Genomic DNA, 27,536 nt, shown 5'->3' on the forward strand with positions numbered 1-27,536 from the left:
CAGGTATCAAACCCAGAACTCTGGGTCTAAAAGCAGAAGCCTCTTTTGCCTGAGAAAAACGACCCAGCTCTGTTAAGTTGTAGCCAGAAGCAAACTCATCAATCTGTATGTGTGGCCCAGGTATTAGAGGAGTTCAAGTGTCATAATGTATGATTTAAATATGCAAGTACTGTAATTTCCACTGGGATGTTGTAAGATCATAAATCGGAGGCGGGGTATATACATTCTACAAAAAAGTTTCAGAACTCCAGAGTTACAATTACTACTGTGAATATAAATTCTGAAATTATTAGATAGATACCTTGGACACAAACGATGCAGTAACAGTCCAATATTCTTTATTATGTCTAGCTGTATTTGCAGAGACAACTTGAAGATCATATGGATTATAGGGAGCCTTAGGGTTGTTCCTGCTTCTTCTGAGACAATATACATATTCTCCACTATCTTTCAGTAATAAAGGTCTCTGTTAGCAAAGAATAAATACATTAAGTTACTGCACAACTTATTTTTCATAATTACAAATTGATTATGTACTTTACCATAAGTGGATTATAAATTAAAACAGACTGACTAAAAACAGAATGGTGAATAATGTCATCAGAATTAGCTGGGAAATTACCTATTATTACATCATACAGCTCTTCAAGTAACATCAATCCAATTATTCTTCTGTTCCATGACAGGAGAGTTTTTAAACGTTCACAGATTCCAAGGCCAGAAGTAACCACTGTGATCATCTAGCCTAACCTCCTTTATAACACAAGCCACAGAACTTCCTCAAAATGATCCTTAGAGGACACCTTTTAGAAAAACATCCAATCTTGATTTTAAAATGGTCAGTGATGAAGAATCCACCACAACCCTTGGTAAATTGTACCAATAGGTAATTACTCACACTGTTAAAAATGTACACCTTATTTCCTGGCTGCATTTGTCTAGCTTCAACTTCCAGCCATTGGATCATGTTAACTCTTTCTCTGCTATATTGAACAGCCCATTTTCAAATATTTGTTCCCCATGTAGATACTTATAGATTGTACTCAAGTCACTTCTTACTTTGTTAAGTTAAATAGATTGAGCTCCGTGAGTCTATCACTGTAAGACATGTTTTCTAATACTTTAATCATTTTGGTTTCTCTTCTCTGAACACTCTCCAATTTAATAACATCCTTCTTGAATAGTGGAAACCATAACTGGGCACAGTATTTTAGTAGTGGTCGCACCAGTGCTAAGATAAAATAACCTCTCTACTCATACTTGAGATTCCTCTGTTTATGTATCCCAGGTTTGCATTAGCTCTTTTGGTCCTACCATCAAAGATGGTAGCTCATGTTCAGAAGATTATCCACCATGACCCCCAAATCTTTTTCAGAGTCACTGCTTTCCAGGATAGTCTCCTATACTGTAAATATGGCCTACGCTGTTTGTACCTAGATGTTTACATTTAATATAGCTAAATGTAAAAGGCATATTGTTTGCTTGCACCTACTCCATACCTCAGAAGTCAAACCAGAAAGCCACACATAATGGGCTACCACAAAGCTCTGTACTCACTGCAACACTCTTCAATGTCTATATAAGTGCTATGCCTGAAATGAAGTTTCCTGTATCCCCTCCTACATTCCAAATCAAAATTTCATTTACCAAATGGCCTTCATTTTGTTACTATATCTCTATGAATAAGGAGCATCCACTTAGCCTAGCAACTAAGGCTATTTTTTTCTTTTATTCAATATTCCTATTTTTTACTACCATCGTTACAGCTGGTGGTTATAATGCTAACAGACACCAGCAGCCTGTCTACACTAGCACTGCCATTCTAGCTTCTACTGGTGAAGATGCAATGGCGAGAACTTTAAAGAAAAATGCAAAATACCAACAAATTAAGGGTCAATGGTAACAAATGTGAAAGAATCAATCAGTGAATAACTAGTACTATGAAGCACATTTTCCTGACTTCCTGCAACAGTAGTTGACCTTTTGAAGCTGATCCCAGTTATATAAATGTTAGCATTCAAAGATCCAGATGGATGAAGAGGTGCCCCTTATTCCTGCACATCAGATTCCTGGTCTACACTGAACTTTTTTTTTTTTTTTTAAACATTTTTGACCACTGAACTACCACCAATGCAGCTGCATTGGCATCAGTAACCATTCTATACAGGGAAAAATTTCTAATGAAAAAAGACTGTTTTGTTGTTGATAAGAATATTTGCCCCATTAGGACTTGCATAATTTGCTGTTCTGCATACACAGGCCCAAACTATGTCCGGCTCTGTAAGAGTGCACTTGATTGAAGAGAGAACACAGGGAGGCCTCTTACCATCACTACTGCACTTACAAAGGGACAGACATATTTTGGCTGTCAGAACTCCAGTGAGTGTGAAGAAATATCTGGCTAAATATCTCACAGTACAGGAGCCACACTGGCTTTATTAAAGGCCATCTCTTACTATGCCCTCCCAGGACATTGGAGACAAATATAGCACTGCCAGGCATCACTATTCAAGGTGTCTCTCTCCTTCCACTCCCCAGAAGGACTCTGCCTCTTACAAGGCATAGGCTATATTACTTGTGATTTTAAAGGTTTAGGCCCCAATCCTACCAATGCTTTACTCATGCTGAGCATTCTGTTCTTCTGATTTAAGGACAGAATTATGTTCAGAGGGGAAAAAATAGGCAAGGGAGAACTATTTTAACTAAATTTACATTCAATCCTCATTTTCACAAGGCAAAATTCAACAAATAAAGAAAATTACCCTAAGTGCAATCTTCTGAATTTTAGTCACCTTCGTCTCTTCAGCTTTGTATCCATGTGGTGGTAATATTGTTTGCCAGCCAAGTTTGCCTCTCAGCCTCAAAATATGCTTTACGACATCATCATCGAATGGTTCTGGGAGGGGGGAGAGGAAATCAATTTTTTTTTTACAGGAATCTTTTTATATTTGTAAGACATACCCAAACAAGGTACATAGCTGAGTAAAATAAAATCAAGGAACAAATTCACCAGGGGGATGAATACCCACAAATTAATTTGCATTATGAGAATAACAACTGATGGTCGCATACATCAGATGAAAGTACTGTTATTCCCACCTTATAGATACTTACAGATCCATCTATGTACTACATTTCTGGACTGTTAGTTATATACAATAAACCTATCATTAGAAACACACAACACTGAACTAATTAAAGCACAAATTCACAATATCTTGCAGCCATCACTAACAAAAGGATAACATATAACAAAAGTTAAAGGATATCTCTCAGTTAGTCCCCTAATACCACCATACACACTGCTCCATATTAATGTGAGACTCACCAGGGCAGGTTAGTGAGCTTTGTGGTTTATGGAGTGCTAGGACTATTAAAAGTAAGTATGCTCCCTGGGGCCAATAGGGGATCACCATGTCTCTCTCTTACTCCTTCGTGAGAGCTGAATAAGGTCCTGAAATCAGGATAAGGCATTTCTGTGCTCCTTCTCCTGATGAGGCAATTGCTGTAGGGGAGGGTTGGGAAACGCTAAGCTTACTGTCACCATGGTGCTCAACTGAGATTACCAGGAGTAGTGAAAGGAAATTGGCAGTTGAGACTTGAGCAGCGCAGGGTGACTTTCAGAAAGACCAACCTGTCTCCTCATTCCTCTCTTCTCAATGGATATAAGCCCACTTTGGGGGGGAGCTAGTCTGCCTTCCTGTTCACTGGGATAAGCCAGCCTCAGCTCCTCCCCAGTCTCGGCATTATTAGGAGGGCAAATGGGTCAGAGCTAAGGCTTGCCTATGTCCATCTACAAGACAACAGTTGCCATTCTTAGCTTCATGTGGTAGAGTTCAATGCCTATGTAAGCAAAACAATGGTGGGAAGAGAGAAGTAGGAACATAGAGGAGGATTGCTGAAGTATACATTGTTCTATTCAGACTACACCAAGTTTTCTTAATTCCCATGGTGAAAATGCCGGAGCTGCCCCAAATTCAGTAAGGTTATCCCTGCCAGGCCCCCAGCAGTAGACGCTTCAGCAGTAGGGTGAGGATCCAATAGTGGGGAAGAGGAATGGGAACAGATAAGAGGTTTCTTAGGGTATGTCCACACTGTAACATAAAGCCAGGTCTGTGGGACTCTAGGCACAGGCTTGGTATTTGTAAGCTCATGCTTGAGCATCCACACTGAATACTGACCCTAAGATAGAATTTCTGAACGTGGGTCTCACACTTCCATGTCCACACTGCACTATGCAGACGTGAGCCAAACCAGCCTATATTATGCTGCCAAGTGATCTCAGCTGTAGTCACTCTAGTCCGTTGTTCATGGTGGATTATGAGAAAGCTTGACTGTCCATCCCATGGCACTTGTGAGGAATTTGTCACAGCCCACAAACACATCCAGCTGAGATGACTTTTGAGTCTGCATTCTCCCAGCAACCAGTGCCAGCCACATAGAGGAGTCACCATTTGAAGAACTTGTCCTACTTGCATTTTCTCTCCTGTGTCAGGAAACAGGCAGAGCATCCAAGAGATACTGGTGCACATATTGGTGGCATTTTCTGACCTACCAAAAGGCATTTGTTGGAGGAAGAGGAGGACGAGGACAATGACAATACAGATGCAGCAGACTCCAACTGCCTGAGGCTGCTCACAACTCACAGTATAGCTGCTAATGCCCCCTAGGTAAACTGGTGCTTCTGGAGCAGGGCCACAAGCACAGACTGTTAGGATCACATTGTCATGCACACCTGGGATGACCACAGCTCCAGAACTTTCCCATGAAGAAAGCAACATTTCTAGAGCTCTGTGGAGCAGTCCTCCAGCATCACGATACACAAGAGCAGCCAGGCTGCTCCAGAAGTGGGTTGCTATAGCTATCTGGAAGCTAGTCACTCCTGACACAGCCTTTGATTACCAATTTGGTGTTGACAAGTCGACTGCTCGGGCTGTGGTGCACAGGTTTCCAAAGCAATCAGGAATGTGATCTACCCAAAGGTGATGAGCATGAACAATGTCCCTAAGTAGTTGCTGACTTTGAGACAATGGGGTTCCCTAATTGGACCATGGACATTGATGGGACTCTTGTGCTTCTTGAAGAGGGCAAACTATGGACACGAATACATAAACCGCAAAAGGCACTACTCCATTGTTATACAGGCTCTTGTCAACCACTGAGGCTGAATTATGGATGCCAATATGGGCTGCACTGGAAAAGTTCATGATACCAAGATTTTCCACTGATTGAAATTCTACTTTCCTGGACAGGCGGGAACACTATTCCCACCAAATGATATTATCATAAATGAAGTAACTTTCCCCACTGTTATTCTAAGGGACCTCCAGAGACCTCTTTTGCCTGGGTTTACGAAACCATATCCTGATCTTGGAAGCCCTGACAAAAGAAGATTTAGTTACATTCTCAGCAGATGTAGAATGGTAGTTGAATGTGTGTTTGGCAGAAGTAAAAGGGGTGTAAAAAAAATACAGGTGACTTCATGGTAAGGGTCTACTATAGACCAATAAATCAGAAAGAGGAACTGGATGAGACATTCTAGAACAAATAAATATCCCAAACCCAAAACCTGGTAGAAATGGGGGTCTTTACCCAGATATCTGCTGAACAAGTAATATGACAAAATAGACCATTTCCACTAAATATTTGGAATGTAGTGGGGACAACTTTTTGTTTCAGAAGGTGGAGGAAGTAACCTGGGAGACAGCGATTTTAGACTTGATTCTGACCAAAAGGGAGGAATTGGTAGTGAATATTAAGGTGGGAGACAATTTTGGGTAAAAGTGATCATGGGGTGATAGATTTCATGATTCTAGGGACAGGAAGGAGAGAAACAAAATAAGGATAATAGACTTCAAAACAGACTAACAAAAACTTGGAGAACTGGTAGGCGAGATCCCATAAGAAGAAAACCTAAGGGAATTCAGAACAGCTGGCAATTTATCAAGGAGTCAATATTAAAGGCACAACTCCCGATGCCAAGGAAAGATAGAAAGATCATAGAATCATAGAATATCAGGGTTGGAAGGGACCTCAGGAGGTCATCTAGTCCAACCCCCTGCTCAAAAGCAGGACCCATACCCAATTAAATCATCCCAGCCAGGGCTTTATCAAGCCTGACCTTAAAAACTTCTAAGGAAGGAGATTCCACCACCTCCCTAGGCAACGCATTCCAGTGTTTCACCACCCTCCTAGTGAAAAAGTTTTCCTAATATCCAACCTTCAACAAAATACAGAAGATGTATAAGGTAGCAAAGGAAGACCATGAAGTACCAGATGGCAGTTCTGCGGTACCAGGGGCTGGTCAGATGGTGTCTGAGAATGGTGCAGTACTAGTGGGTGTTGCGTTTTCTTGGTTGTTGGAGACCTGTAAAATTGCTCTCCAAAGCGTCCTTAAGGATTCCAGAAGGCCCACTAAAAATGGGCAGATAAGGATAGGTTCCCCATGGATAATCAGAACCCCTGATCCTAGAATGTCTGGTAGCATCCCAAGAGGCTTCATCCAAATGCTGTCTCAGTGAGTGGTGCGTTGAAAAGGAGCCCTGAACTGAGACCTCAGAGTCTGAAGAAGGCTCATCCCTTGGGCTGAATGGTGGCACCTCAGACAAAGGTGCAAGTACCCTACACTGGATGTCCAATCCCGTCTCAATCCATCTAGATGGTACCGGAGTAGATCACTGCAATGGAGACTTCAGTACATGCCATAACTGAAGTTTTAAACCTGAATTGTCAGAATGTTAAAAGTCAACTAAGAACCTAGACAGTCATTTTTAACCTGAGAACTCAAAAATAATCACATATTTTTAACCCTATAATCAAATTTACTTCTGGTCTAAGACAAAGTGTGAAAAATGTCAACCCTAAAGGTAATTTGCAGAAAAAGTCATAAGCCACTGACATGTCTTTCAGAATTAAAGTGCCATCTTAACTAGAACTGTCCCACAGAATTTTTATCCAAAAAGTAGATAGCTGTCCCCAAAAAGACATTGCGACAAATATTTCTGGGTTACATCAGTTTGCATCTGGAGTAACTCCATTTTTTTCAATGGCATAACTGAGAAAATAATTTGTCTGGGATACTAAGATTTACATACCTGTTCTATCATAAGAGTAAACCTTTTCCCTAATAGGTTTGTTATGTGATGTTCCAGCTTTCTGTTGTTTACAGATCTTCGTGTGGCAACTTGGTTCTGAAACAACTGTTTGAATTTCAGTTTCTTTATCATCGTCTGTAACAAACAGTTTAAATATATAAGTATTATGCTGCTGACAGTAGATCATGAGGCCTCACTTGTTTTCTGAATAAAAGTTACAATTGTACAGTTAATATATATTCTCATTTATGTTTATGCAATTTATATTTTTTTAAATAACATTCTAATTTAAATGTATTTTTAAAATATCACTATGTAAAATCTAACATATTCACAGTAAAAAGTTTTTTTAAAGAACTATAAGTACTCCTCTTCTTCATCACAATGAATGCACTGGAAATCCACATTAAACTTCTTTTGCTGTTACAATGGAACAATCAGTATTAAAGTGTACAGTTTGAACATGTATTTTACCTTCAACATTTTTGAAAAAAATAGAAGTGTTTTTGTATTTTGCTCTTGCATTTAACCTTCCTTCGGGTTTGATTCTACTTGCAGTCAATGAGAGCTGTGACTAATATATTAAGTTAAGGATTAATTTAATAGATTAAAGATTAACCTTTTCATTTTTAGAGAGAAAAAGAACCCAGTCCTTACTTCTTTAGGGGCCCAGTTCAGCAAAGCACTGAAGCATATGCTTAAGTGTATCCCTAATAAGCAAAGACCTTAAACATGTTTAATCAATCAGACTTAAGCACATTTAAAATAAAACATGTGCTTCAGTGCTTTGTTCAATCATTGAATCATGGCATGCCATCACCATGGGCCCAATTCTGCAAGTCACTTAGCACCCTCAATTTCGCTTAAAAAAATATCTGCTATAGTCCCTTGGTTCATCAGCCCTTCCTTTCAGCCTCATTTAAGGACTGGTCCAAAGCTAATTGAAGTCCCTGAGAATGTTCTTCCCCTCCCCCGCGCCTCCAAATGAGTTTTGGCTTAGGACTTAAGTGCCTGATTTTCACCCACCGAAGTTAACTGCAAAACTTCCACTGATTTCAATGATGCAGGATCAACCTTAACATCTTGGGAGCACCACAAGTTACCGAAAGCCAAGACGACCAGGAGGTGCCATTGACTTCTTTTCAGAACTCTTCTATACATTTTAATGAAGCTTTTATTCTTTCCAGAGATGATTTTATTTTGTATTTATTTAAAATACATTTGAAGGGAGGAAGGTGGTATTTTTCAGACTTTGGGAAGACTGTTATAAACTGTATTTTTATCATCCCCCTCCTCTCAGGAAGAAACCTAAATTCAAGATCACCATAAAATATCTTCTCACCTTGAATACACCAACTTAGAGAAGGTTTTACATAGATTAGAATTAGACCTGCATGTAATTCTGATATGTGGAGGTAGATTTATCACCTGGATAAATATATTTTGTAGCTGATGCTTTGAACTGTAAAAAAAAAAAATGGGAATCCTCTCTCTTGGTGTGTTTTCATCAAATAAAGGGGGCAGGGGGGAAGTTACCTGTATCATAAAAAATTTTCTTTGAGTTGTGTTGCACATGTCTATTCCATTCAGCTGTGTGCATACCTAGTGCACCTTGACCCGGAGAGTTCTGTGTAGCCAGACCTGTCCAGTTGGAACATGCACCCTGCATGTCTTAGTGCCCCAGGCCAGTCTATAAAGGGTGGAGCCATCCCAACCCTCCTTCAGCTCCTTCACAACTGAATCATGATAGAATAGACTCTGAAGCGGAGAAGGAGAAGGAGAATGGATCGTGAAACAAACATGTGCATGCATCTTAAAAAACAGCTACTACATGGGTAAGTAAGCATTTTTTTAATCTGAGTGCCTGCAAAAGTCTATGCCACCTCAGTGATTCCCAAGCAATACGGAATGGTGGTGGGGTTGGGATTCTATCTGAAGAAAGACTATAGGATTGCTTTCCCAAAGTTTGAGTCAGCTCTGGAGGCTATGCTAATAGCACAGTGCTTGGAGAAAGTATGCACTGATGAGCAGGTCACTGCTCTATGGATGTCTTCTGCAGGCAAATCTCTCAAGAAGGTAAGGAAAGTTGCTGGTACCCTTGTGGAATAAGCTGACACTTTTGAAGGAGGGAGTGTGTTTGCTATCTCACAATTTGTGGTTATACATGAGGTTATCCAATGAGACCATCTTTGAGCTGAAGCCTCCTGTCCTTTCATACTGTCTGCACAGAATATAAATAGACATGGAGATGATCTAAAAGGATTTTGTTCTGTCTATATACAAGTGGGCATGAAAGACATCCTGCATATGAAGCCTTTTCTTATCCTTACATGTATGCGGCTTAGGGGGAAAGGTGGATAAACCGACAATCTGGTTAATGTGGACACTAGACACCACCTTTGGAATACATTTTGGATGGAACCTCACAAACACTTTGTCTTTAAAAAATATATAGTGTACAGGGGCCTCACCAGCAGAGCCTGCAGTTCACTGACTCTCCTTGCAGAAGTAATAAACAGAAGAAAGAAAATTTTTGCTGAAGGTGGGCCAAAGAACCTCAAATGGAGGTCCCATTAGAGCTAATAATACCAGATTCAGGTCCCAAGGAGGAACTGTCTGTTTGATGAGGAGATGGTTATGTTTTTAAAAGGGATAGCAGAATCTACTATAGGGTTAGAGAACACTAGTCATCATGGGACAGGAGGATGTAGAGCAGAGATAGTAGCTAAATGTACTTTTAGAGAGTTAATGGACAGTTCCAATTCCCTGCAACAAAGCAGATAAAATATCCTATATCTTTTCTGATGAGGGGAGGAAGCTATGAACCTCTGATCAACACAAGAAATGTTTCCATTTACACAGGTAAGTATTCCTAAATAGTTTCCTGCTGTTCAAAAGAATCTTCTGGACAGCTTTAAAAAACACCCACACACCACCCCAGTCCTTTGCAGTACAGTCCAGCCATTCAACAGTCAAGCTTTAGGACTTGGAAAGGAGAGAAAATACAGTATATGTCCCTGTCTGAAGGAAGCGTTAGAGGTAACTGAACTGAGAGTCTGTGTACGTCTGAGAACAAGTGCTGTCTTAGCCAAGCTGAGGCTATCAGAATCATCTTACTTCAGCTGGAGTATAACCCTGGAAATGAGTGTTATGGGAGGAAAAGCATAGGTCAGACTGGAACCTTAGAGAAGGAGGAATGAATCTGTGAAGGAACCTGAGCTGTTACCTACTTTGGAATAGAAAAAAGAGTCATTAACCTGTTTCATATCTGCTTTCTTCGAGATGTGTTGCACATGGCCATTTCATTCTTGGTGCATGCATGCCCCAAGCACAGTAATCAGAAGATTTTCCCTCAGAGGTATCCACTGGGGCAGCTCAAGCATCCTCTGCTGCAGCGCACCACTGCATGTAAGGTGTGAAGCATTGAGCGGCGGCCTCCCAACCCCCACAGTTCCTCCCTGCTAGAAAGCCTCCAATGCAGAAGGCTAGGAAGACAAGTCATGGAATGGACACATGGTTAGTAATCATTTTTTCTTCTTTGAGTGATTGCACATGTACTAGTGTACATATCCTAAGCAATAGGAAAGCATCCGTTAGGGAACCCAGACTGTGACCCTGTAAGAAATAAAACTGCTAGCATTCCTGTTGTATCTCATTACAAACAGATCTACCTGGGGAGTTCCCCAGATCTGGAAAATGGATCTGGCTACATCGGGATGAAAGGACCACTCGTGGCGACTCGCAAATGACCTGTCTATCTACGTGATCTTCCAGTTCATTCTGCACTCCTGCAAAGTAAGCAGCTTTGATACAGATCAATTTGGCAATGCAAAAATCCCATAGATAAGTTGCCACTTGGCAGAGCAGGGATGAATGTGCCCTTCCTTGTCGAGACAGAACACTGCTGCTATGTTGTCTGTGAGAGTGAGCAGACTTTTTCTCTGGACACGGGGTAGGAAAACCTGGCATTCCAGCTGGATAGCTATCAACTCCCTGACATTTATGTAAAGAATTAGGTCCTTTGCATACCATAACCCGAGACTGAAGAGAACCCAGATGAGCAACGCCCCCCCCCCAAACTGGGGCAGATGCATCCTCTACTATAATTCGCAATGATTGAGGAGGGACTAAACGAACTCCTACACAAGTATTGACAAGGTTTGTCTACCAGCCTAAAGTGTCTAAAATGTGAAAAATACATGTTTTCCAATGGGAATGGCTCAGAAAAAATACTGAAGCCAGTCAATCTTGTAGAATCCTGAGATGCAATGTGACATACTGGACTGCATATGTTCAAGAGGCCATGTGTCCCAGAAGCCTCTAAATTCCATGCAGCTGTGATTGGGTAAGTCTTGAGATCTAAAACAATGGATCGAATAGTCTGAAACCTTGACTCTGGAAGGAAAGCTCCAGCTGGGGTAGAGTCCAACACTGCCCCTATAACTTCTATCCTCTTAACTGGCGAGAGGATAGACGTTTTCTGAATTGATCAACAGACCCAGTGCCTTGAAAGTTGATTGGATGAGAGTTACACTGGACAATAACTGAATCCTGGAATGGCTTCACACAAGTCAGTCATCCAGGCAGAGATAAACTTGGATTCCTAACCTTCTCAGGAAGGCAGCTACCATCATCATATATTCATACATCATACATTGGATTTTATAAAAATCCAAAGCACTATTGATTGGTTGAAGGGCAGCACTGCAAACAGGTAATGAGATGACAGGAATCTGAAATATTTTCTGTGGCCTTGATAAGGATACCTATTTCCATGTGGTGATTTAAGTTGAGGGTGGCATACCAGTCTCCAGGGAGGGGATAATCAAAGCCAACATGATCCTGCAAAACTCTCTTTTTTTAGATATTGGTTGAGTTGATGCAGATCTAAAATTGGCCTGAAACCCCCTGTGCTTTTGGGATTAAAAAAATAGAATCCCATTCCTCTTTGACACTGAGGAATCTCGTCTATGACTCCCACCTGGATGAGAAATTGAACCTCCTGTAGGAAAAGCTCCTTGTGAGAATGGTCCCTGAAAGGGATGGGGAAGGAGAATGGGAAGGAGGGTGAAGAAACAAACCAAAGAATGCATCCAACTTCCACTATGCATAAGACCCATTGGTCCAAAGTAATTTGGGACCAAGCACTGAAGAAATGGGATAGACTGTTAACAAAGAAAGAAGAGAGACTGGAATCATGAAAACTGGTCTGGCATCCTCAATCAAACCATCGAAACTGTTGCTTAGTACCCACAGGGCACCTAGATGGATCAGGAGTCCATCTGTGCCTATAACTCCTACTCTTTTTTCCTCAATAGGTCCTGGCAAGGTACAAAAGAAGAACAGTATCTGAGATGGCTGAAAAGCCTGCAAAGTCGGCCAAAGTGAAGGAAATCCATGTCTGGAATGGATAAGCAAAACCGTACTCAAGGACCAAGAGCTTCCCCAGGGAGCCCAACAAGGCCAGTGTGTGCATAGCATGGGTGGCCAGTAAGAAACTCAAAGGAGATCTCCCACAAGGCCAATGTTGATAAACCCTACTAGAACAAGATCTCATGTGTTTACCTGAGAAATAAGACAAGTGCTGAGATGGCCTCGATCTGCTAGGTAATGGTCCTCTATTGCAGTATTTCCCAAATTGTGGGTTGCGAGACATGTTTCCACCCCTCTGCCCCAACGTTGTCGCTCCCACAATCTCACAGACTGGTATGCAAGAACGGGACCAGAGGAGACGATGAAGCGGCCGCTGTGGTGCATGAGATCAGGCCAGCTGCTGGGGAGTACGCAGAAAACACCTGGGGGAAGACACTGAGCACAGGGGAAGGACAGGACTCAGAGCACATGTACCAACTGCTGGGGGCAGGGGGACAGAACCCCTGAGCAGAGGGTAGTGGTGCACAGGGCACACACACACACCCAAGTCTCAGTAGCTCCCTTCACTCCCCATTCCAACACCTTCTCCTGTCCACATTACTGCAATACTGGACATGCACAGTTGGCTCTTGCTTGGCTGTATTCTGAGACTTGATAACTTTTAATATAAATTTAGGATCAAAATGACATGTTTGGAGTAGCAGAATGATCAAAAACAGTTTTTCGTGCTTCTAATTTTTCAAGCACCTCCCCCCCCATGCTGTCCGCAGTGGTTCATGACCATGAGTTCCAATCTCAAGGCAGACTGTCAAAAAGCAGGGCAGACATCCCAAACTGGTTGTATGTTCTATAATTAGATTTCAACAACACAGTAACAAATATGAACTCCTGAAGCACTAACAGTTTTACCATGAAGTCACAGACCGTTCTCTTGGGCATTCCAGTCTGTTTTGCTACCCAGGCAAGTTGGTCTTAGTGATAATTGATTGCTATATACCAGAGATCATAAAAGATTCAGGTTGCTTCCAGGCCCAAGAGACCAGTAACCTACCCCAGGTCAATTGGTACCTTTGATCTCACACTAGAGACAATGCTGGTTTCTAATCCTATACCAAGCTAAGGATTTATTAACTAGGAAAAAGAAATGAAAAAGTTATTTACAGGTTAAAGCAGGCAAACATATATACACAAATGAGTTACAATCTATGGGTACAAAAGGTGAGGGTTGTAGTAATCTGTGAGCGCTTAATGTCTTTTAGGGCTATCCCAGTTTGACCCTGGGGAATCTCTGATTCTGATTCATAGCTCTAGCCCTGTCAGAGTCCAAACACCAAAAGAGATGAAAAATGTTGTTCACTATCTTTATTTCCTTCTTCCAGAATACAAGCTAATGGGATGAGCCCTTCTGCACATAACCTGTGCAGGGGCAATTAGCAAAGTCTTTGTATTATGATGTCCCACAATAGCCCATTGAGTTTTGGTAGTCCTACCTGATGGGCAAGAGAGAATCCCTTCTGACAGGTTGACAGTTTCAAGGCAAACATTTTTACACTTATAAAGGTAATATTTAAGTTTTTGCTTTACAGCATGTGATAAAGATATTACAAGTGAGATTAATGCATGCAGCAACTTACACGCATTTCATAAACACTAAACATATTGTTTTATGTTCAATACCCATCTTAACAACATTAACACACAGGTAAAACAGACTGGCTGCCAGCAATGAATTTGTCAGTGTCTGTCTGAGGCCTAAAACCTTGGCAAGAACTAGCACCTGGTTTTCCAGCATGACACCCCTCAGCTCAGACCCTTAGAGGTCACCATAACAGAGGTTTCAGAGTAATAGCCATGTTAGTCTGTATTTGCAAAAAGAAAAGGAGTACTTGTGGCACCTTAGAGACTAACCAATTTATTTGAGCATAAGCTTTCGTGAGCTACAGCTCACTTCATCCCTTCAGCTGTAGCTCACGAAAGCTTATGCTCAAATAAATTGGTTAGTCTCTAAGGTGTCACAACTATTCCTTTTCTTTTTGCATAACAGAGGTGACACCAAAGGGGGTTGCAGCATGAAGACGTTTGGGAACCACTGCTCTACCGTAATCTGATTCAGAGGACATACAATATAGTCCCATGTCACTGGAGGAGCCATGCCACGATGGGTTGATAATGTACCATGCTGCTCTGCTTGCAGCTTAAACAAATGAGGCTTAGCTGACAACAGCATAGGGGGCTGCTTCAAAGTCACCACAGAACCAAATGTCAATGCTATGGCGATGTACACCAAGAACTGTGCATGGTGCAACTTCAGTACCGATGGTTGTATCTGCTTCAATATCAACCACTAGAGGTGCACCAATCAGGTGTTTGAAACAGTACCAAGACCAAAAGCTGCAGTGGTGTCAGTCACTAAGTGAGTCAACAGTCGTGCCGAGAGTAGAGTCAGTGCCAATACAGAGGGTGAAACCAGTACCGATGCTGGTGCTGACTTCAGTACAGATAATGTCACTATTATATTCAGTGTGGTTGAATCACAGCAGTCTGTGGTACTGATAGGCATACCTCTCCAGCTGCAGCATAAGCCTCAGGTGTAGTCAGTGCCAATAATCCAGGAGCCACAGAGTTGCTGGATCATAAGTCTGTGAGAGGCCAGACAGTGCCAGACTCAACTGAGGCCTGGTGGCCAGTGCCAGAGCTGAGATGGTACTGGGGAGTGTCAGGCCAAAGACATCGCTCCAACCTTGGTATGGATTAGAGCCTGGGGAAGGTTTTTAGAGGAATGTCTGTGGTCAAAATCCTTTTAAGACTCAAAGAGCTCTTTTTTTGGTTTAGGGTGAGTTTCAGATGTTGGTTCTTTGTGAGAAGAGCACAGAGAAGGGGAGAGCTTCCATCTTCTCATGACAGATGGATCCCACTTTCTCATGTTTTTGAGAGCTTGAATGAAGAAGGCACTTAAAGAAGGCACTTTTAGGAATATTGGTTTGAGATCTTACTATATCAGGCAGTCCTGAATCAGAGAATGGTCTCATTGCCTGCTCTATTACTTACTTCCTCAAAATGCTAAAAATGATACTACTACCTATTTACAAAGGAAAAAAAACTTTTGAGACAAAGGAAAGAGACCAAGACAGAACAAGGGGAGCTCTAGCTTATAGTCTCAGACAGTGAGAAGGAACCAAATAGGGGCTGGAGCTGCTCCAACCTTCAAACACTCGCCAGGAGGTACAGGACACATGCTCCACAGAATTCTCTGGCTTGAGTACACTGGGTGCACACACCCCTAAAGTGGAATACACATGCACAAGCACTCAAAGAAAGAGCACCATTTGTTAATGATTCCAAGATGTATCACACTCCTAGTAAGCAAGCAAAACTTAATCCAATTCTATTATAAAATCCTGTGCAGAGGCAGAATGAACAAACATTAATACTACACTATTTTTTTTTTACAGAGGACAAGTGATTTATAATCAATGTATTAGCCAAACACTAAACGCACAGACAGAAATAGTTTATATTTAAGAGCACAGTGAATTAAAATAAGATTGTAATTGAAATAGGAGTATTCATGATTTGTGCCCTTCTTGTCACGAATGCACAGAAGGCAATTTTTTCTTATCATCATAAGAATTATCCTAAGTACATCTATACCAATACAAAAAACAGATTTGATTTTCTCTTGCTTTCTTTTTCTGCCATTTTAAGTTTATGATCATTATACTTTCCTTCACTATCTATGGTAGAAGACGCTGATGTGCCAATAACATGGTGGACTTCTTCATGAACAGGAATCATGGGAAGTTTCTTTCCAGTGTCACTCTTTAGCTCTAAGGATATCATCGTCTCACACTGAGCCATTTCAGGACTCTCTCTCTGTTTTCTTGAGAGTCTAGAATTGAACAAGAAAATTATTTTGTATGAATAATTTGAACATCCAATCAAATAAGAGAAAAGAATAATTGACTAGGAGAAAACATTTATGCAATGGTTCACATTTATAGCTAAGGCACAACTCCTCCTAGCATGAAGTGAAAAAGGTAATTCTCTATGAAGGGAATATGCAATTTGGAAAAAAACAATGAGGCCTGGTCTACACCTATAACTTAGGTCGATCTAGCTGCATCACTCAGGGGTGTGAAAAATTCACTCCCAAGACACACATTTAAGACAACCTAATCCCCAACATAGACACTGCTAGGTCGACAAAAGAATTCTTCTTCCATTGCTGTAGTGTCTACACTACAACAGCATCTCTACATCTGTGCCACTATAGCATTTGTAGTACAGACATACCCTTAGATCTCCTGACAAATTACTGCACCTCCTGAAAGGAGCTTCTAACCATGGTTAGATCTACAGAACATTCTCATCACTATTTGTATGGGAGGAAGTTTATGATCTGGACAGACCATACTTCCCTGCAGTGGTTCTTTAGATTCAGCAATCTTGAGGGATAACTTGCCACGTAGCTGGAAAAACTGTAATGCTCTGATTTCACAGTTACATACAGGCCTGGGAATAAGCATAGTAATGCTGATGCCTTGAACAAACCACCTTGTTGGAAGGGCATATTGCAAACACTGCCCTTAAGCAGGAGGGCAAGGAATTAGTTGCTCAATGGAATGAGTACATTCAAGAAAAGATGGCAGTTGCCTCTCATTCCATAATTCACAGAAGTGAAAATGTTCCTGGTTCATCCACTGAGACAGTCAGTCAGTCAATGTGGGGTTGCAAGAGTGGAATTCTACAGCAATGAAAAGCTGCCCAAAGAGGGGACCCTGATATCAGAATAATGTGACACAAACGCAGCCACCCCAGAACAGAATATCCCCTCACCAGACCACAACAAAAGCGCTCTGGTAACAGTGAGAAAGCTTGGAGTTTAAGAATAAATATTGTATCGGAGATGGGAAAAACCAGCGGTAAGGAATATAACCAACCCAGGTGAGAATTCTTATTGGATAAAATGCTGGCAAAGGCAAGAAAGAGGAAGTTACTCCCCTTGCACAATAAAAATGGTTCTTTGAGATGTGTCCCCCTACAGGTGCTCCAATATAAGTGTATGTGCACCCCTGCACCTTTAATCAGAGATTTTTGGTAGCAGTGTCTTGAGCCCGCACATGTGCTCTCCCCTCCCTCGTGGTCTGCCTTGAGGCTATCTAGCACTGTGTGGGAGAACCCCCTCCTCCCCAAGCTCCTTCTCTACTGCAGAGCCCTATGGAGAACTCCAAAGTAGAGGGGAGGAGGGTGGGTTGTGGAGCACCCACAGGGAGACACATCTCAAAGAACCATCATTACTGCACAAGATGAGTAACATCCTCTTCTTCGAGTAGCGTCCCTATGGGGGCTTCGTTGTAGTTGACTCCGAAGAAATATCCACCACCGGAGGCTGGGACTTCGGAGTGGAGTCTGTTACTACGGAGAGTACTGTGGAGTTGAAGGTGGCATCGGAGGCCGAATCTCCAGTGATAGCATAATGTTCTGCGAAAGTGTGAGAGAGAGCTGGCTGTATTTCAAGGAATCCCTGTTGAGGTTACAGGGACAAACCATCCCGATGAGTTGAAAGAATAGTAAACATGGCAGGCGACCAGCTTGGCTTAATGGTGAAATCCTAGCGGATCTTAAACATAAAAAAGAAGCTTACAAGAAGTGGAAGGTTGGACATATGACCAGGGAAGAGTATAAAAATATTGCTCGGGCATGTAGGAATGATATCAGGAGGGCCAAATCGCACCTGGAGCTGCAGCTAGCCAGAGATGTCAAGAGTAACAAGAAGGGTTTCTTCAGGTATGTTGGCAACAAGAAGAAAGCCAAGGAATGTGTGGGCCCCTTACTGAATGAGGGAGGCAACCTAGTGACAGAGGATGTGGAAAAAGCTAATGTACTCAATGCTTTTTTTGCCTCTGTCTTCACGAACAAGGTCAGCTCCCAGACTGCTGCGCTGGGCATCACAACATGGGGAATAGATGGCCAGCCCTCTGTGGAGATAGAGGTGGTTAGGGACTATTTAGAAAAGCTGGACGTGCACAAGTCCATGGGGCCGGACGAGTTGCATCCGAGAGTGCTGAAGGAATTGGCGGCTGTGATTGCAGAGCCATTGGCCATTATCTTTGAAAACTCGTGGCGAACCGGGGAAGACCCGGATGACTGGAAAAAGGCTAATGTAGTGCCAATCTTTAAAAAAGGGAAGGAGGAGGATCCTGGGAACTACAGGCCAGTCAACCTCACCTCAGTCCCTGGAAAAATCATGGAGCAGGTCCTCAAAGAATCAATCCTGAAGCACTTGCATGAGAGGAAAGTGATCAGGAACAGCCAGCATGGATTCACCAAGGGAAGGTCATGCCTGACTAATCTAATCGCCTTTTATGATGAGATTACTGGTTCTGTGGATGAAGGGAAAGCAGTGGATGTATTGTTTCTTGACTTTAGCAAAGCTTTTGACACGGTCTCCCACAGTATTCTTGTCAACAAGTTAAGGAAGTATGGGCTGGATGAATGCACTATAAGGTGGGTAGAAAGCTGGCTAGATTGTCGGGCTCAACGGGTAGTGATCAATGGCTCCATGTCTAGTTGGCAGCCGGTATCAAGTGGAGTGCCCCAAGGGTCGGTCCTGGGGCCGGTTTTGTTCAATATCTTCATAAATGATCTGGAGGATGGTGTGGATTGCACTCTCAGCAAATTTGCAGATGATACTAAACTGGGAGGAGTGGTAGATACGCTGGAGGGGAGGGATAGGATACAGAAGGACCTAGACAAATTGGAGGATTGGGCCAAAAGAAATCTGATGAGGTTCAATAAGGATAAGTGCAGAGTCCTGCACTTAGGACGGAAGAACCCAATGCACAGCTACAGACTAGGGACCGAATGGCTAGGCAGCAGTTCTGCGGAAAAGGACCTAGGGGTGACAGTGGATGAGAAGCTGGATATGAGTCAGCAGTGTGCCCTTGTTGCCAAGAAGGCCAATGGCATTTTGGGATGTATAAGTAGGGGCATAGCGAGCAGATCGAGGGACGTGATCGTTCCCCTCTATTCAACATTGGTGAGGCCTCATCTGGAGTACTGTGTCCAGTTTTGGGCCCCACACTTCAAGAAGGATGTGGAAAAATTGGAAAATGTCCAGCGGAGGGCAACAAAAATGATTAGGGGACTGGAACACATGAGTTACGAGGAGAGGCTGAGGGAGCTGGGATTGTTTAGCCTGCAGAAGAGAAGAATGAGGGGGGATTTGATAGCTGCTTTCAACTACCTGAAAGGGGGTTCCAAAGAGGATGGCTCTAGACTGTTCTCAATGGTAGCAGATGACAGAATGAGGAGTAATGGTCTCAAGTTGCAGTGGGGGAGGTTTAGATTGGATATTAGGAAAAACTTTTTCACTAAGAGGGTGGTGAAACACTGGAATGCGTTACCTAGGGAGGTGGTAGAATCTCCTTCCTTAGAGGTTTTTAAGGTCAGGCTTGACAAAGCCCTGGCTGGGATGATTTAACTGGGAATTGGTCCTGCTTCGAGCAGGGGGTTGGACTAGATGACCTTCTGGGGTCCCTTCCAACCCTGATATTCTATGATTTTATGATTCTATGTGGGCAGAGGCTCAAATCACTGCTCTACAGATTACTGAGATAGGAATATCTTTAAGGAATGTGACTGAAGTAGAAACTGACCTTATGGTGTTCGTATGGACTCTGGATGGAGGCCGCAGGTTGCACCCTTAATAAAAGTGATTAATGCAACCAGAGACCCATTTGAGTAGTACTTTGAGCCAATATCACAGAGCCTTTGGAAGAGCGTAGGGATTTCCTGAAGTCCTTACTCCTGTCCAAGTAGAATGCTAGTGTTCTTCTAACATCTAGCATATGGAGAATCATCTCCCTGTTGTCACAATGTGGTTTTAGGGGGGAAAAAAAACAAGGAGACGGATCTGTTGATTCACATGCAAAGTGCAGAGAAAGTAGGGAGAAACTTAGGATATGGCCTTAGAGTTACTTGGTCTTTAAAAAAAGACTGTAAATGGTGAGCATGCCATCAGGGCCGCTATTTCTCCTATGTGTCTACCTGAGGTAATGGCAATTAGACATGCTGTCTTCGGGGATAGATGAAAGAGAGAGCAAGTTGCCATGGACTCAAAGGGAGGTCTAGTCAAAGTCCTGAGAACTAGGTTAAGATCCCAGGCTGGAGTGGGTGGTCTCACATGCAGGTAGAGATTCCCAATGCCCTTAAGGAATCTACGCTTCAGTGGGTGAGCAAACATTGAGTATCTGTCTACATGTTGGTGAAAAGCTGTTTTCACCGCGAGATGTACCTAAAGGGAGCTGAGAGATTTTTGACCTCGAGGTCTAAAATGTAGTGTAAAATCAGAGGAAGGGAAGACGAGGTTGGGTCTGTGTGTTTAGAATGACAACAAACTTGGAATGGTTTCAATTTTGTAGGTAGGTTGAGTAGTCAACTTTTGGCTGTGTAGCAACACATCTTTCAGCTCATCAGAGCATTCTGCCTCTAAGCCTTGGAACTAAGAAGGAGCCAACCCTGGAGGCAGAGGACCCGCAGGTCGGGTGAACCCATTGTTTTGAGAGAGCAGGTGAGAAATGGGCCAAAAATGAATCGGAGGGCATATTGTCATCTGTCAGGTAAGGGAACCAGACATGTCTTAGCCCGGAGGGGCAATCATAACTCTTTGTCTCATTGACTTTTCAACAGGACCTTGGATAGAAGAGGAAACTCTGAAAAAGCAGACAAAAGGTCCCCATCCCATGGGAGGAGGAGGGCGTCTCCCAGTGAATTTTTCCCTAGGCCAGCAATGAGGACATTTCTTGTTCCGGTAAGTAGCGAAGAGATCTGTGGTCAGGGTTCCCCAAAGGACAAATATATCTCAAAGCATCTCGGAGTTCAGTTCCCAATTGTGGTCGTGAGAAAAATTCCAACTGAGACTGTCAGCTGTCACATTCTGTATCTCTAGTAAATACACTGCTGAGATGAGCACATTGTGATGGATGCACAAATTCCAAAGTCTGAGTGCTTCTGTGCAGAGGGAAGGAAATCTGGCACCACCTTGGCAATTTATGTAAAACATACAGGGCATATTAAGTCCATCATGACCTTCGTGTGGGTTTTCTCAACGAAAGGCAGAAAGTGTACACAGGCATTCCTGACAGCCCTTAGTTCCAAAAGAGTGATATGGAGGGTCGCTTCTGTAGAAGGTCATTTGCCCTGAACCTTGTGGTTGTGTAGTGAACTCCCAAGCCTGTTAGTGAGGCATCCATTCCAGGATGACGAGTCCGTGTAGCAGGAGGAATGTTCTTGCTTGTACTGCATCGAGGTTGGTGCTGATAAATTCTATTAACTGTACGGGGGCTAGTGCACTGTTACAATGGAGAGAACCTTGGAGAATACCCTAGGTGGAGCAGTCGGTACTATAAGAATCTCCTGTACGATGGCTGTATTGAGATATGGAAGTAGACATCTTGTAGGTGGAGAGCTGGAAATCAATCTCCTTGCTCTAGAGCTGGAATAATGCCTGCTAGCATGACCATCTTGAACATCTGCGCCTTCCTGCATTTCTTTAATGCCCTTAGAACTAGAATGGGCCTCCAACCTCCCTTCGCCTTGCAGATCAGGAAATAATGGGAGTAAAACCCCTTGCTCCTGAGTTGCACCGAGACTGGTTCTGTGGCCCCTAGGCATAACAAATTATGTATTTCTTGATGAAGTAGGTTCTCGTGAGAAGTGTCCCTGAAGGGGGACAAGGAAGGAGGGTTGGAATGGGAGAGGGACATGAATTGAATGGTGTAACCCTTCGAAATAATCTCCATGACCCATCTGTCAAAGTTGATATTCTCCCAACTGCTGTGAAAAAGGGCCAGGCAATTTCTGAAGGGGTGTGACAGGCAGATGTAGATGGCAGCTGATGTTGCAAGGTATAATTGTTCGGGCCGTTGACCAGCCTGTCAAAAGTGCTTAAGGAGGCAGTTTGAGAGGTCATGGATTGGGGTGAGAACTGCTTCTGGTTTTGAGCCCTGGTCCCCTTACGCTGCAGCTCCTAACAGCGCTAAGATGGTGGGTATTAAGGAAGTTGTGACCTGTGCTGTGGCTGAGAGGTGTATCTTCTCTTCTGTCTCGCAGTACAGATTCCTAGGGAGTGTAATGTGGCCCGGGAATCCTTCAGGATGTAGAGAGAAGAATCTGTCTTCTCCACAAAGAGTTTGGGCCCTTCAAATTGGAGCTCTTCTGCAGCTCTTTGGGAAACCCAGAAAGGTGTAGCCAAGAAGCCCACTTCAGTACCACTGTCATGGAGAGCGGGCAGGCCACTGTATCGGCTACATCTAGTGCTGTCTCTAGCACCAGTCTGGCAATTAACTGACCCTCTCCAAGAATGGCCTGAAACTGCTCTTTTTGTATCTCCAGTAAATATTCCATAAATACATTGAGTTTCCCATAATTAATAAAATCATATTTGGCCATGACAGTTTGGTAATTCGCGATTCTAAACTGTAATGTCACCAACAAATATGCCGTCCTGCCAAGCCTGATCGTATGGGATCACCTTGGCATGATGTTGCTTACTTTGTGCATTAATCACATCCACTATGATGGAGTTGGGTTGCAGATGTTGAAACAGGAAGTCTGCCTCTTTGGGAGGGATGAAGTTGTTGTTTTTTTCCCTCTCTTGCTGGTTGAAGCGATGGAGGCTGGTGTCTGCCAGACGACTTTGGTAAGATCTAGAATTGCTCATTAATTGGGAGGGTAAGGGTGGCACTGACTGGGATATTGGTGGTACACAGCCCGGTGCCAAGAGCGTTTACCAGGGCCCCAATACCAAGTGATGGGGATTGCAGTTCTTCCCCCAACCATCAGGTCTCCAGGGTACCACAGCTCATGCGGTACTCTAAGCTCACTCGGTATCACGGAGCAATGTCCTTGGTACTTTGTCAGTATGAAAGGTTGAGAAGATGCAGAGCACTCCCTAGATGGGAGTTTTGTCTGTGCCGCTCTTTTATAGATGGTACAATACCAGTCTCTCTCCTTAGGGGGCAGTACCCTTACCTCAGAGCCTGACTGCCTGAGCCCCTGGTATGGCAGAGCTCATAGCAGAGGCTCCCTTCTGAGTACCATGCTTCAGAACTGCTGGTGCCATCAGTACCGAGGTGGCTGCATCAGGGAACTCTCCTGGCTGGCCAACGACTCGGAGCCCATGTTATTCCAGTGCAGTCAGTACTGAGGTGACTGTACTGGGGAACCCCTCTCGCTGGCCAACGACTCGGAGCCCTTTTTACAAGCCTTTACAGGGGGAGTCTGCTGAGCTTTTTTTACAACTCTACCCCCTTTGAAGTTAAAGGCTCAGGGGACGATCCAGGGTCAGCATCAGAGTCCCCTGGAGACTGAAGTGCCTTCGCCAGAAGGAGGAGTTTTAACTGCAGCTCCCACTTCCTGAGAGACTGCAGTTTTAGCTGTGGCAGGGGAAGCACTTCTGTGGGACTCTCCCAGGCACCAGACACAGTGAGAGCGTCTCACCATTACAGGAATCGACTCCTTGCAGGAGAGGCACCTCTTGGAGCCAGGAATGTCTCTGGGCAGGGGGCTACAATCCTCTAGCAGTGAGGAATGCAGAAAAAAATTGAAACAGAAAAAATGTTTTTTTTTTCCTCCTTCTCCTCCTCCTCTTCTTTTCCTCCTTTTTTTAAATGAAAAAACTTGAGAGTCTTCGGGGGGGGGCACACCCACAATCTGATGGGATGACAGAACAGTTCAATAGGACTTTTGTGGTTCAGCTGGCTACCTTTGTAGAACAGCACCCAGGGGACTGAAACCTGCATATTTGGCCTGCTAAACCCAGGGTTGTGAGTTCAATCCTTGAGGGGCCATTTAGGGATCTGGGGCAAAAATTGGGGATTGGTCCTGCTTTGAGCAAGGGTTTAGACTAGATGACCTCCTGAGGTCCCTTCAAAAATCCTGATATTCTATGAATTGGGGCCTTTCCTGTTTGGAGGGAGGGATAGCTCAGTGGTTTGAGCATTGGTCTTCTAAACCGAGGGTTGTGAGTTCAATTCCTGAGGGGGCCATTTCGGGATCTGGGCCAAAAATTGGGGATTGGTCCTGCTTTGAGCAGGGGGTTGGACTAGATGACCTCCTGAGGTCCCTTCCAACCCTGATATTCTATGATTTGATGGCTTATAGAATAGTCAATGAGAGTACAAAATCTATCCTAGCATTCTTCATATTTGGGCATGAGCTAGGGACCAGAGCAAATCTCATGTATGGCATTCCTGAAGAGGAACAAAGAAATATGAATTTTTTGGACTATACAGAAACCCCACAATTCAAAACTGAAATAACACACACCTTTGCTAGAGAAAATTTGAGGATAGCCTCTGATAAGATGAAAAGGTTCTACATGTAAGATCATATGAGGAATTTTTAAAAAGAGAATCTGGTATACTTTTACAACCCAAGGAAAAAGAAGGGTAGGAACCCTAACTGAATAAACCTTAAGAGGGATCAACTACAGAACTCATCTAAATAAATGAAGTGATGCATTGGATACAGTTGTTTCCCAGGACTATACCCAAAGTTACCCACAAAGACCGTTTAAGGAGATATCGGAAGTACAGTATTTCAGTGTGGTAGCCACAAAACTGAGAATTTAGCTATGGATGTTGAGGCTGGGAAAGTTGTGACAGTAATGATTTCCTATTAGAACAAAATGGGCAGAGTCTGTGTCAGCCAGCATATTCCACAGAAACAACAGACACTTCAAAGCACATTGTATGTGCCCTCTCCCAATTGCCTGAAGGAAGCTAGCTAAAGAAAGAAAGAAAGATAGATTTCAATGGAAGTAAAACATTTTGGGTTGGTGACATGAAAACTTCCTGACAGAAAGATGATATAAATATGTAAGTAGCTAAGACAGTATCAACTGTAATTTGATAAACTATTTCTTGTCTTTCTGTATGGGGTAAGTTGCCTAGGGTATTACCCTTTTGGGCCCCATTAGGATGATGGGCAGAGCTAAAAAACAGGAGATGATATTGTTGGGTACGTGAAACAACACAAACTGGTGAGTGTAGTAGTACCCCTTCATTTGGGATAAATGCAAGAAACAATAGGGCCTACAAATTTACCCTAATCATGAGTTTAATCGTAAGACTTGAGTGAAAGTTTGTAATATGTCACCCAAACCTATAACAACAAAATGCTGATGAGAAGAGGTATGAAATTGAATTAGTCTAAACAAAAAGGATGTGCTGATATAATTCAAGGACTATGTTAAAAATCACACTTGTTAAAAATAGATGATGCAGAGTCAGAAGTTTATGAGCCAAAATTGGTTTGTCAGATGTTAGACCTAAGTGGTAGACAAAATAATGAGGGAATGGGCTACTCCCCTCATCACTTCCTTTTTGGGTCCTTAAAGAAAGACTTTGGGGAGCAAATAAGGAAGAACACTAGAAACAACAGATGGAGACTACTGGAGTGAGCTTCAGTATCACCGTCACCTGGGTCACCTTCATCATCCTGCTCCTGAGAGATGCCTGACAAGACAGGGCCAGAGAGAGGAACCTAGAGGACAATGACACCCATACCAGCTCCAGCTGAATCCCCGGTAACTTGGGAAAACAGTTACTACCTGTTTAATACCATCTAATAGATTGTCAAACAAGGGGGCTTTTCCTTCTAAGACTGAATTTAACAACCCCACGTTCAGCCCATCTCAACTAACAACTTCTCTTATCCCCAAAAGAACAGTTATTACCATCTTTAATCCCATTTAAAAGACTATCAAACAAGGAGGTTTTTCCTTTAAAGACTCTCTCCTGCTAAAGGGAACGAGAAGAAAGGATGTTGTTAAAATGAAACAAAAAGAAAAGGAGTACTTGTGGCACCTTAGAGACTAACCAATTTATTTGAGCATAAGCTTTCGTGAGTTACAGCTCACTTCATCGGATGCATTCAGTGGAAAATACAGTGGGAAGATTTATATAAACAGGGAACATGAAACAATGGGTGTTACCATATACACTGTAATAAGAGCGATCAGGTAAGGTGAAAAGAAAAGGAGTACTTGTGGCACCTTAGAGACTAACCAATTTATTAGTGAGTTTGTGCGTGTGTATGGGGGTGGTGGGGGTGAGAAAACCTGGATTTGTGCTGGAAATGGCCCACCTTGATTTTCATACACATTGTAAAGAGAGTGGTCACTTTGGATGGGCTATTACCAGCAGGAGAGTGAGTGGGGGGGGGGGCGGAGGGTGAGAAAACCTGGATTTGTGCTGGAAATGGCCCAACTTGATTATCATACACATTGTAAGGAGAGTGATCACTTTAGATAAGCTATTACCAGCAGGAGAGTGGGGTGGGAGGAGGTATTGTTTCATGGTCTCTGTGTATATAATGTCTTCTGCAGTTTCCACAGTATGCATCCGATGAAGTGAGCTGTAGCTCACAAAAGCTTATGCTCAAATAAATTGGTTAGTCTCTAAGGTGCCACAAGTACTCCTTTTCTTTTCACCTTACCATATACACTGTAATAAGAGCGATCCATTGTTTCATGTTCTCTGTGTATATAAATCTTCCTACTGTACTTTCCACTGAATGCATCCGATGAAGTGAGCTGTAACTCACGAAAGCTTATGCTCAAATAAATTGGTTAGTCTCTAAGATGCCACAAGTACTCCTTTTCTTTTTGCGAATACAGACTAACACGGCTGTTACTCTGAAACCTGTTAAAATGAAAGACTTATTTAATACTTTCAAATTCTTTGACTGTTTTTTCTTCTTTTCTGTACCTTTAATAAAAGGTTAAAAGGATTTTTAACAGCACATTTGCCATGGTGCTAAGTAGGCTGAGGTCTTTGTATACTAAACCTCAAACCTTGTTTAAAACTGTTTAATGTTGGAGTGACTAGGCCAAAGATGCTAACATATCCGATATATTGCATCTCAGTTAATATAACAGACCTCATCACCCAAAACAAAGGCACACATGAAGTGGCTCAGGATTTAGAACTATGTGGTCAGAGGGTTTTTGCTAGGTATTGTTTGGTGGAGATGGGGGGAGAAACACCAGAGAAACAGAGAAGA

The 27,536-nt window shown here is 42.8% G+C and overlaps 1 protein-coding gene across 1 annotated transcript in view; it reads right to left on the reverse strand.

Moving 5' to 3' along the window:
- DNAH14 (dynein axonemal heavy chain 14) overlaps nt 1-27,536 on the reverse strand; it is a 476,940-nt gene that overhangs the window by 441,824 nt on the left and 7,580 nt on the right. The window contains exons 4-9 of the mRNA XM_084624945.1: nt 16,119-16,356; nt 14,566-14,811; nt 12,660-12,852; nt 7,095-7,229; nt 2,763-2,896; nt 302-466 (exon numbers count right to left, since the gene is read on the reverse strand). Of these exons, the coding sequence (XP_084481071.1) occupies nt 302-466; nt 2,763-2,896; nt 7,095-7,229; nt 12,660-12,852; nt 14,566-14,811; nt 16,119-16,356 (1,111 nt within the window). The remainder of the gene's footprint in view (nt 1-301; nt 467-2,762; nt 2,897-7,094; nt 7,230-12,659; nt 12,853-14,565; nt 14,812-16,118; nt 16,357-27,536) is intronic.

Source organism: Lepidochelys olivacea (assembly GCF_965140295.1).
Source record: "Lepidochelys olivacea isolate rLepOli2 genome assembly, chromosome: 3".
Lineage (NCBI taxonomy): Eukaryota > Metazoa > Chordata > Testudines > Cheloniidae > Lepidochelys > Lepidochelys olivacea.